Source organism: Rhinopithecus bieti, unplaced genomic scaffold, assembly GCF_001698545.2.
Source record: "Rhinopithecus bieti isolate Rb0 unplaced genomic scaffold, ASM169854v2 scaffold_9899, whole genome shotgun sequence".
Lineage (NCBI taxonomy): Eukaryota > Metazoa > Chordata > Mammalia > Primates > Cercopithecidae > Rhinopithecus > Rhinopithecus bieti.
The window spans coordinates 1,212,423-1,223,382 of NW_016806979.1; the positions used below are offsets into that span (position 1 = coordinate 1,212,423).

The window sequence follows — 10,960 nt, forward strand, 5'->3', positions numbered from 1 at the left end:
CAGGGCCGGGCGGGGCCGGGCGCGGGGGAGTGGCCGAGCGGCCGGGGTCCGAGGGAGGAGCCCGCGTTCCTTGCCCGGCACCTGCGGGAGGGCGCGGCCCGCGGGGCACTTGGGAGCGCGCGTGGGGAGGGCGCGAGTCGGACTGAACGCCTTTCCCGCCCAGGCCGGGGCAGGGGCCGGGGACCCAGCGCGGCCGCACGCTCGCGGAGGGCCCGCCTTCTGCCACCGTCGGGGCTCTGGGGCTGACAGAGCCCCGCTTTCTCCCGGAGGGACCGTGCCTGAGGATGCCTCCGACTCGGAGCGCCGCGGGCCCGGCCGTCCGCATTCTTCTGTCCATTTTCCGGCCTTGCCCTCTTTCCCGTCTACCCAGGCAGTGGTGCTGGGCCTAACGGGGAGAACGGGGCCTCCGCCTGCCTTCGAGGCACTCACTGGGCGGTGGTTGTGACCGCGGGGGCGGCAGCCACACGGGGCACGGGCTGTGCTGTTCTCTCCGTCCTGCCCCAGGGTAACCGTCGCAGAACGGTGGTCTTTGAGCTGGACCCCCAAGGATGAGTAGGATAGTTTTGGGCAGAGAACACAGCTTGACCAAAGGCCTTGAGGTGTAAACGGGGACCAGTGAGTGGACTTTGGGTGGGATGTGGCGAGAACATGTAGAGAGGGTGGGAGGTGGGACGTGAAGAAGAGCCAACTCTTTCTAAAAGACAGGGCTGGATCTGGGGCGAGTCAGGGGAGGTTGTGGCTTGAGTGGGATCAGGATGGGGAGGAGGGCGCACATGCTTAGTCTGTTGCTGCCACCACCCAGGGGAGAGGGTGAGGAGGTGGGGCAACTCTTAGAGGCTTTCTCCGGGGGTCTTCAAGGAACCACGAGGTGCCAGTGTATCAGCTGAGACAGCGGTATCCTTGTGCACCTGCTTGGGTAGTAGATCATATTCTAGCCTGGTTGGCTGAAAAAGACACAGAACACGAAGAGAAAGTGGAGTCTTAGAAACTTTGAATCTCAGAAACTCCAGAGGAGCACAGAATAGCGATGGCGTCACTGATTCTAACTCTGGAACCTCACAATATTGTCACGTTGCTGGAGTGTTACCTCATGTCCTGTTCTTAGACGTGGCTGTGTGGGGGAAAGAATTTGAGACTGGGAGGCCAGAGACTGGGGTTCTGTCCCCTCCCCACCAGGAAGTCCCTGAAGCCCTTGGGTCCCCTGGAGGAGGAAGATTCTCTATAGATCTACCCAATAAGACTCCCCTCCCTATCTGGAGGGAGGGCCAGTCTCTGAGCAAAGCCACACGGGTATCAATGGGGAATGGGGCTTTCAGGGAGTCCAAAAACCTGCTGTGAGGTGCAGGCAGAGTGGAGGCAGGCTTTGGGGAGGCTGAGGCCAGCTGCAGCATTCGGGCCGAGTCCCAACTGCTGTAGCCCTGGAGGCGCTGGGAGGGGCACCGCTGCTTGGTGGCAGCACAGCGCTGAACTGGGAGTTCTCAGGGTATCTTTCTGGCTCAGCTGTGGGGACATGGGCAGTGTGTGTAAGGACCCAGTGTGGTGGCTGCCCTGCCCTTAGTCCCTGACAAGTGTTTGCTGTGGCTGGTGGCAGTCTCTTCTTTCCGTCCCCAGTGCTTTTCTGTGCCTCCATCTCCCTAAGAGTGGGCTGACTCTACGTTCCAGTTTTCCCAGAAGAGTTGTTTCATGCTTAGTAATCAACAGCATCCCTTTCCTTTTTTTTTTTTTTTTTTTTTTTTTTTTTTTGGAGAGCAGAGATGGGGCACTTTTTTGAGATGGAGTCTTGCTCTGTCTCCGTCTTCCAAACTGGAGTGCAGTGGCATGATCTCCCTTCACTGCAACCTCCGCCTCCCGGGTTTAAAGTGATTCGCCTGAGAAGCTGAGATTACAGGTGCATACTACCATGCCTGGCTAACTTTTTTTTTTTTTTTTTTTTGAGATAGAGTCTCGCTGTGTTGCCCAGACTGAAGTGCAGTGGTGTGATCTCGGCTCACTGTAACCTCCGCTTCCTGGGTTCAAGTGATTCTCCTGCCTCAGCTTCCCAAATAGCTGGGACTACAGGCGTGTGCTACCACGCCCAGCTAATTTTTATATTATTTAGTAGAGATGGGGTTTCACTGTGTGTTGGCCAGGCCGGTCTGGAACTCCTGACCTCAGGTGATCCGCCCACCTCGGCCTCCCAAAGTGCTGGAATTGCAAGCTGAGCCACTGCACCCTGCCTGATTTTTTTTTTTTTTTTTTTTTTTTTATTAGTAGCGATAGGGTTTCGCCATGTTGGCCAGGCTGGTCTCAAACGCCTAACCTCTGGTGATCTGCCCACCTCAGCCTCCCAGAGTGCTGGGATTGCAGGCATGAGTCACCGCACCTGGTAGAGATGAGGCTCTTTCTGTTTTTTTTTTTTTTTTTTTTGAGACAGAGTCTCGCTCTGTCGCCCAGGCTGGAGTGCAGTGGCCGGATCTCAGCTCACTGCAACCTCCGCCTCCTGGGTTTACGCCATTCTCCTGCCTCAGCCTCCCAAGTAGCTGGGACTACAGGTGCCTGCCACTTCACCCGGCTAGGTTTTTGTATTTTTTAGTAGAGACGGGGTTTCACCGTGTTAGCCAGGATGGTCTCGATCTCCTGACCTCATGATCTGCCCGTCTCGGCCTCCCGAAGTGCTGGGATTACAGGCTTGAGCCACCGCGCCTGGCCGAGATGGGGCTCTTTCTATGTTGCCCAGGCTGGTCTTGAACTCCTGGCCTCCCAAAGTGCTAGGATTACCACCACACTAAGCCTCTTTCTTTTTTCTCTTTTTCTTTTTTTTTGAGATGAAGTCTCACTCTTTTACCCCAGTAAAAGAGTGCAATGGCACGATCTTGGCTCACTGCAACCTCTGCCTCCAGGGTTCAAGCGATTCTCCTGCCTCAGCCTCCCGAGTAGCTGGGATTATAGGCGCCTGCCACCACGCCTGGCTAATTTTGTATTTTAGTTGAGATGGGGTTTCTCCATGTTGGCCAGGCTGGTCTCGAACTCCTGACCTCAGGTGATCCGCCCACCTCAGCCTCCCAAAGTGCTGGGATTACAGGTGTGAGCTACTGGAGTCTGTCGCCCAGGCTGGAGTGCAGTGGCACGATCTTGGCTCACTGCAAGCTCCACCTTCTGGGTTCACGCCATTCTCCTGCCTCAGCTCCTGAGTAGCTGGGACTACAGGTGCCCACCACCACGCCTGGCTAATTTTTTGTATTTTTAGTAGAGACGGGGTTTCATTGTGTTAGCCAGGATGGTCTCGACCTGCTGACCTCGTGATCCTCCTGCCTCGGCCTCCCAGAGTGCTGAGATGACAGGCATGAGCCACTGCGCCTGGCCCCTTTCATTCTTAACAGCATCCAGTTGAACGATATGGGACATGCTTGTCCTGTCCATCATTGTATTGGATAAGGAGCCACAGAGACCTCACTGAGCTGCTCGCTTCCCATGGCTGTGCTTCTGTCCCTATTGGAACAGGCGAGCATCCCTGTGGGCTGCATCACTTTGAATGAGGATGCCGAGGCTCAGAGGAGCTTTCCTGGGGCCCCAGAGTAGGGTAATACCTGCAGCCCAGTAGGCCAGGCCCTGTAGGCTGGACAGCCACAGAAGCAGGCAGTCAGGTCCTGCAGAATGCACAGACCTGCAGGTCACCTGCACTCTGGGTGGCTGGTGGCAGGTGGTCCTGTGGCAAAGGCTGTTGGGGCAGGAGTGGAGCAGCAGGTGACACCTGATGAAACAAGTTGGGGCTGGACAGTGGGCTTGATGGCAGCAGAGGGCCTGGGTGACACCCTAGTGGTAAGTGACTTGGGAAAGGGTGTCAGGAAGATCACGTAGACATCTGTGTCCACCGGTCCTGACACTGGGGGTCTGGAACCGGAGGTTTTTCCAGCCCTGGGTGTGGTGGGGTGGAGTGGCATGGGGTGTGGAAGGCTTTGAGGGGAAGGGGAGAAAGTACCTAAATACTATGTAGCTTGAGGGGCTCTGGAAGGGTGGTCCTGGGTCAGGAGAGTGTCATTGAGGGTCCTTCCATGTGAGACCCCAGCCATTATGAGCTGTGCTGTGTTTCACAGTACACTGAGAAAGAAAAGCCACCATTGGTTAAACTCTGACGTGTTAGCAATCGTCAGGTGCAACCCAGTTTCAAAGATATTAAAATATGAAAACTATGAAGGAAAACTCTCAGAGGTAGTGGGGCGTGGTGTAGCGACTGAGGAGTGCGGGGCCGGGGCCGGGGCCGGGACCGGGACATCGGCAGGCTCGGTCTTGATTCTGACTGAAAGAGGGAAGGAAAACGGGACTGAGGCATTGCCTGACCCTCCCTCGCTGCTCTCGCCCTGGTGGTGGCCCAGGTGGGATGAAGGCTGGGGGGCTGGGCTGGGTGGGGTCTCGAGACCTCCGAAGTGGGGCTGTCTCTCTGGGTTGAATGGAGCCACCTCCCTCCCACCCTTTACCTATGGTCAGCCTCGATCAGGCCACCACTCCCCTTTACCTGGGCAGCTGAGCAACAGGTCAGTGTCCTGCTGGCTCAGGGGCCGCCACCTCAGGTGGCCATCTGCCATGTGCTAAGTCTTTTCAGGCTGTCCCTGGCGCTTCTCTGGGCCTGTGCCATTGTCTCCTGCTCACTCTCACCCACTGTGGTCCTGGGTCCCTCCACATCCACCATCTCAGGGATGCATGCATGTTGTGCCTCAGGGTTCCCTCTGCTTAGCCAGACACCAGCCTGCTGCCCACTGGGCCTGAGCTAGGGCTGAGCTGCCTGCCAGCCACACTTCCTGCCCTCCCCTCAGCTGTGTGCCTCACTGTGCTTGGCCGCCCTGCTGAGGTTGTTGGAGGCCTTCTCATTGTGGCTCCATGGTGACCTCTTGGTGCAGAGCTCGCTTGACCTCCCGCCCTCTCCGTGGAGTGCTCCTTCTTGCCCTCACAGACACCGTCCTGGCCCTGGCTCCGGTCCTGCCTGTGCCTCGGCCCTCTGCAGCTTCCTCCCGTGCTGTGTGTCTCAGGGCCTGTCTGTGGCCCCTCAGGTCCTGCCTCTTGTGCTTGGTGTCCGTCTCTGCTGCAGGGGCTGTGATGCCCCCTCCAGATGCTGATTCCCTTATGGGAATAGGCCAGGTGTGCATGATACCCTTCGGCGGTGGCTCTTCCCTTTGGGTAATTGCAAGTGGAGATTCTCCAGCTGTCCTTGTGTGCATCTTGGGTGTGTGTACCTAGGAGCAGAATGGCTGGGTCATAGAGTGTACAGATACTTGATTTTTAATGGAAAATTTATTCTGGGTCAGAATTGGGCAATTCTGACCCAGGAGAAATTGACCCAGAAGAATTGAGCAGAGCTCCTTGGCAGAGCCCCAGGAGGCAGTGAGGTTGAGTGAACTGCAGAACCGTTTCTTTTGCTTCCAGGGGGACAACAGGTCCCTGGCCTCTTGGGAACTGCTGGCACATCCAGGAAAGCCTGGGGCCATGTGTGCAGGAATGGGGCCAGCATGAGGCCTGGGGGTGGTAGCTGAGCTGGAAAGCCTGGGGCTATATGTGCAGGGGTGGGGCCAGCATGAGGCCCTGGGGATTGCTGAGCTGGAGGAAGAAGCAGGAAGAGGTGGGAAGGGCTCCTCGTGTCTGGGAAGACTTAGAGGACACAGCCTGTGGTGTTGAGGGTGTGGGTACATTTCTTCTCCTAACAAGAGGAGGCAAACGGGACTCCTTATTGACTTAAAAAATGTATGGGTGCGGCTGGGCGTGGTAGCTCATGCCTGTAATCCCAGAACTTTGGGAGGCCGAGGCGTGCGGATCACGAGGTCAGGAGATCGAGACCATCTTGGCTAACGCGGTGAAACCCCATCTCTACTAAAAATACAAAAAATTAGCCGGGCGCGGTGGCGGGCGCCTGTAGTCCCAGCGACTCTGGAGGCTGAGTCAGGAGAATGGCGTGAACCCGGGAGGTGGAGCTTGCAGTGAGCTGAGATCGCACCACTGCATTCCAGCCTGGGCAACAGAGCGAGACTGTGTCTCAAAAAAAAAAAAAAGTATGGGTGCACAATAGGTGTATATGTTTATGGGGTTTTAAATTTGTTTATTTAGAGACAGAGTCTCGTTCTGTCACCCAGGTTGGAGCGCAGTGGTATGATCATGGCTCACCACAGCCTCCACCTCGCAGTCTCAGGCAATCCTACCACCTCAGCCATCACTCCTGGCGAAGTTTTTGTATTTTTGTAGAAATGGGATTTTGCCGTGTTGCCCAGGCTGGTCTTGAACTCTTGGGCTCAAGTGATCTGCCCTCTTCAGCCTCCCAAAGTGTTGGGAGTACAGGCCGATTTTAATAGGCCAGCAACTGTGCCTGGCCTTTTTTGTTTTTGTTTTTGTTTTTTTTTGAGACGGAGTCTTGCCCTGTCACCTAAGCTGGAGTGCAGTGGCGTGATCTCGACTCACTGCAATCTCCACCTCCCAGGTTCGAGTACTTCTCCTGCCTCAGCCTCCTGAGTAGCTGGGACCCCACCATGTCTGGCTAATTTTTGTATTTTTATTAGAGACAGGGTTTCACCATGTTGACCAGGCTGGTCTTGAATTCCTGATCTTGTGATCCACCCACCTCAGCCTTCCAAAGTGCTGGAATTACAGGCGTGAGCCACCAAGCCCGGCCTTTTTTTTTTTTTTTCGAGTCGGAGTCTTGCTCTGTCACCCAGGCTGGAGTGCATTGGCGCGATCTCAGCTCACTGCAACCTCCATTTCCCAGGTTCAAGCAATTCTCCTGTCTCAGCCTCCCGAGTAATGGTGCCTGCCATGGCCAGTTAATTTTTGTGTTTTTAGTAGAGACAGGGTTTTAACATGTTCACCAGGCTGCTCTCAAACTCCTGACCTCAGGTGATCCACCCACCTCAACCTCCCAAAGTGTTGGAATTACAAGCGTGAGCCATCATGCCCCGGGCTTTTTTTTTTTTTGACACAGGGTCTTGCTCTGTTGCCTGGACTGGAGTGCAGTGCCACGATCTTGGCTCACTGCAGCCTTGACCTCCTGGGCTCAAGCAGTCCTCCCACCCCAGCCTCTGAGTCGCTGGGACTACAAGTGCATGCTGCCACGCCAGGTGTGTTCAGATGGGTGTCTGCAGCATGTGTGTGGGCAGATATGTACAGACAGGTGTGTGCAGGCGTGGGCGGTTGTGTGTAGGCATGTTTGTGTGGCAGGTGTATTCAGCTAAGGTGTGTGGGGGCAGGTGTGTGTGTGTGTGTGTGTGTGCCTGCATGCATGCAGCAAGGCAAAGGAAGCCCTGGAAGGGTAGTTGCTTGGGAGGATGTGGGGCCATCAGTGGGATCTGGGGCAGGAGTGACAACTGAGCTCAGCAGGGGACCCCAGGCCAAAGGTGTGGCTGGATAAAGGCCAAGTCACCACTGGAGGCAGAGGATGCATGGGGAGAAGAGCCACTGGGGAGGGCAGGCTGGGAGGCAGGTACCCCTGAAGCAGCAGTCGGTCTGTGGTGAGAGCCAGCAGGGGCCGAGGCAGGGGGCTGGCCAGTCCACCTGTTAACCTGAGCTCTGCCGTTCTCTGTAACGAGAGCTTCCCAGCAGGTAGCGTGTCCCTGCGGACCCTCAACCCAAACAGGCCTTTCCCTGCATTGTCTGGTGTTCGTGGGCTGGAGTCCCTGGCAGGAGGACTGGGCAGAGAGATCCCAGAGTCCAAGAAAGGAGAGGTGACTTTGTGAGCAAACTGGGTGCTGCCATGGGTGGGGAGCCCCCGGCCCTGTTTGGACCCCACTCCTGGCCTGGGATGGGGCACAGAGTTCCAGGACTGGGAGCTCATTTTCTGCTCTTTGCTGGTTTTGCCCTTGAGCTGTGGGCTTCTGATCACATGTGGTGTTTGAGGGCTGGACCATTGACATGAGGTGGAACGGGCCAGAGAGGACTCGAAGCCTCAGTGCTCCTGGCCCTCTGTGAGTGCAGCAGCCATGTGCCCTGGAGTATCTGCAGCCTTGGTCCCTGGGGTGGGCAGGGGAGTCGCTTGTGCTAAAAGCCCCCTCCTGGGAATCCTGGGACTCCCTTCCCCGAGAACCTGGATTTGCCCCCTCTGGAACACGGCAGGCTGGAGACCAGCCCTGTTGGCTTCCCCACCTTGGGGTTGTGTGTCCTCAGCTGGAGTGGGGACACTGTCCAGCCTGCCAGTGTGGGCGTCTGAGCCTCAAAATAGACTCCCTTTCTCCAGAGCTGTGGATTCCCCTGGGCTGAGAGGATATAAACGGCAGCAGCCCAGGGTCCTGGTCACCAGGTCAGGCCCGGCAGCTTCCTCCAGGGTCACCCCCTCTGCCCACCAGGGGAGTGGAGTTTGGTTCCATCTCCAGGGTGCTGATGTGTTTCATGCTCCAGGGAACCAGGAAGCTGAGTCTGGGTAGGTGCTGTGGAGCTGGGATCACCGGAAGCTCATCCCCGTTTTTCGGAAAGGAAATCAAGGCTCAGCGGAAGCCGTGTGCCCAGCCCTGCACCAGGGAGAGCAGAGTCAGTTTCCTCAGGGGCTGCAGGCACTCTGCTGCAGTGAGAAGCAGCCAGACATCAGAGATGCTGACGGTCCCACCAGTCCGCGGTGGGAGGGGCTCTGGCCACGGTGCTCCTGGTGCTGAGGCTGAGGCCTCCACATCTTGCAGAGCTCAGGCCGCTGAGTGGACTTGATTGCTTCAAGTTGTGTGTGTGTCTGGCTGGCTCTGGCCAGCTCCCTGCTACCTCCTGGGGTTACCTGGAGCCCACTGGCTGCCTGTGGCTGGACCCCAGCCTGTGGGGGACCCCCTGGTAGGCAGGGAGACTATGCACTTTGTTCACATCTGAGGGGAGGAGGCAGGTGTACCCTGTGCCTCCCCCTCCTTCCATGCTGGAGAGGGTGGCCCTGCGTCCCACTCCTGCGCTGGCTTCTGTTTCAGAGGCTGAGGGGATCTGGCGGTGGAGCGCTAGGATCAGACGCCCCCGCAATGACCAGGTGGGTCTCAGGCAGGTGGGGTGGTCTCCACCGGGGCGGGGGTGTGGGTTCCCACCCTGCTGCGTGCCCTGCCTCATGCGCCAGGCTCCCCCAGCTCCCCTGTCTCCAGAGTCGTGTACAACGGCAAGAGGACCAGCAGCCCCCGCTCCCCACCCAGCAGCAGCGAGATCTTCACCCCAGCCCACGAGGAGAACGTCCGCTTCATTTACGAAGGTGGGTGCGCCTGCCACACCCAGCTCCTGCCCTGTCCTTGACAGAGTCAGCTCTGCCCCCAGCCCAGGACCCAGGTTTCTGAGGAACCTCCTGCAGCCCCTGCCCCTGCTCCTCCATCACTGTGTCCACAGCCTTCAGGGCCCAGGTGGGTGGGGGTGGCCGAGGGGACCCTGTGTGGAGAGGAGACCTGCTTCTGATCATGGGGGGGAACCCAGGAGGGGCTAGGAGTGGGCCATGCCCCAGATAGAGGCTGCGTTGGGAGCCAGTCATCCATGCTAGCAGTGCTAAAGGAGCTTGCTGGGGAAAGGGAGGGGCCTTTGAAGACAGTCAGGCACGCAACCAGCCATGAATGGGCATGTTGCAAAAGTGGCCAGGAGGTGGTTGTCTGGGATTAGGGGAGTGTGTGAGGTGCTGGGGCTGGGGAGGTGCGTGGATGAGGTGGGAAAGGTAGAGGCCTAGCTGAGGAGGTTGTGCTGCCCCCGAGGCGCAGGGAAGCCTGGGGTAGGGTCGTAGGGGTCCCTCCGATCACAGTCCTGGTCATCTTGCGGGGAAGGGACAGGCCTGCCGGAGGAGCAGGGACGGGGTCTACAGGTGAGTGAGGCTGGGGTGGGTAGAGGGCCGTGGGGGAGCATGGAGGACACTTCTGAGGGAGAAAAGGGTCTGGGAGGGCAGGAGCTGAGGGTAGGCACTCTCCTGACGTGGACACCAGCCCCTGGGGCAGGGGGCTCTGAGCACACTGCCCTCTGCCTCTGCAGCCTGGCAGGGCGTGGAGCGAGACCTGCGAAGCCAGGTGCCGGGCGGCGAGCGGGGCCTGGTGGAGGAGTATGTGGAGAAGGTCCCTAATCCCAGCCTGAAGAGTGAGTGGGGCTGACCTGGGGGCAGAGCTGGGCCGGCAGGCCGGGCCTCATCAGCAGGAGGGGGCCTGTGCCTACCACCTACCGCATTGTTCCCTGGCAGCCTTCAAGCCCATCGACCTGAGTGACCTGAAGCGCCGGAGCACGCAGGATGCCAAGAAGTCCTAGAGCGCCCAGCGCCCCTCCCCGGCCTCTGGAAGATCAGGGTGCGAGGTGTCGGCTCCCTCCTGTCCTGTGGCCCTGCTCCTGGGATGGGGGTGTCTTGCTCCAGCGGGCTGCAGACCCCAGCACGGGTGTGACTGACGGCTGAGGCCTGCCTCTCCTTCCCAAATCCCCTCCTTCCTCTTTGGGGGTCTCAGGCTGCCCCCATCAGGGAGTCTGGGCCCTCCCCACCCTCCTGCCCTCCCCAGCCACCTGGCTGCGTTTTTGAAGCTGCCTGGCCCCCAGGGACCCTGACCTGCCCTCTTTCCTCTCCGCTCACCCTCCTGTCCTTGGCCACTGCAGAATCAGGAGGGGAGAAGAAGGAGCCTCTGCCGCCTCCCGGGCTGCTGGGACTGGTCTGGTTTTGTCCTTGAAATGGCCAGGATACAGGACAAGGGCAGCCGCACCCCATCCAGCCTGGGACCCCCCAGACCCGTGCTGCTCCTGTGGCCTGGATGCGCTGGGGAGCTCCTCACACCTCCCTACTGTCCAGCCTGCCTCCCTGAATCGGCTTCAAGATGGGCCAAGGCCCAGCAGCCTGGCCCGGCCTCCTGGGGTCTGGTCATAGTGGCCCCATGGCAGGGGCGCCCGGGCTGACACTGAGGTGCTGCTGCTGGGTCTGTCTGGGCTCTGGGATGTGCTGGGAGGGTCACCAGGTCCCTTTTTCTTCCTGTGCCCTCTGAAAGCCAAGTGTCCGTGTGGCTGTGGAGCTCCAGGGCCTGTTAATAAAGGCAGTGGCACTGGG

The 10,960-nt window shown here is 58.5% G+C and overlaps 1 protein-coding gene across 12 annotated transcripts; it reads left to right on the forward strand.

The window, feature by feature from the left end:
• Positions 1 to 511: 511 nt before the first annotated feature.
• Positions 512 to 10,960, forward strand: MCRIP1 (MAPK regulated corepressor interacting protein 1). Of its 12 annotated transcripts, none has more exons than XM_017879243.1 (8): positions 7,084 to 7,126; positions 7,555 to 7,676; positions 8,347 to 8,475; positions 8,892 to 8,947; positions 9,042 to 9,160; positions 9,916 to 10,017; positions 10,118 to 10,227; positions 10,519 to 10,960. In XM_017879243.1, the coding sequence occupies exons 1-7, from the start codon at positions 7,084 to 7,086 to the stop codon at positions 10,180 to 10,182; spliced, it is 636 nt and encodes a 211-aa protein (XP_017734732.1). In that variant the 3' UTR covers positions 10,183 to 10,227; positions 10,519 to 10,960. The 12 variants fall into 12 exon arrangements, 9 of the variants coding, with proteins under 9 accessions (XP_017734735.1, XP_017734729.1, XP_017734733.1 ...); XM_017879242.1 differs by having other exon boundaries at positions 10,118 to 10,220; XR_001886889.1 differs by lacking the exons at positions 7,084 to 7,126; positions 7,555 to 7,676; positions 8,347 to 8,475; positions 10,519 to 10,960 and adding exons at positions 512 to 615; positions 5,025 to 5,112; positions 6,938 to 7,073 and having other exon boundaries at positions 10,118 to 10,299.

Coding starts and splice junctions, on each gene's coding strand:
- MCRIP1 (XM_017879241.1), top strand. CDS start 7,084: ATGGGTGTCTGCAGCATGTGTGTGGGCAGATATGTACAGACAG. Junction 7,127..7,554: donor GGGCAGATATGTACAGACAG/GTGTGTGCAGGC, acceptor GCTTCCCAGCAG/GTAGCGTGTCCCTGCGGACC. Junction 8,948..9,041: donor GACGCCCCCGCAATGACCAG/GTGGGTCTCAGG, acceptor AGGCTCCCCCAG/CTCCCCTGTCTCCAGAGTCG.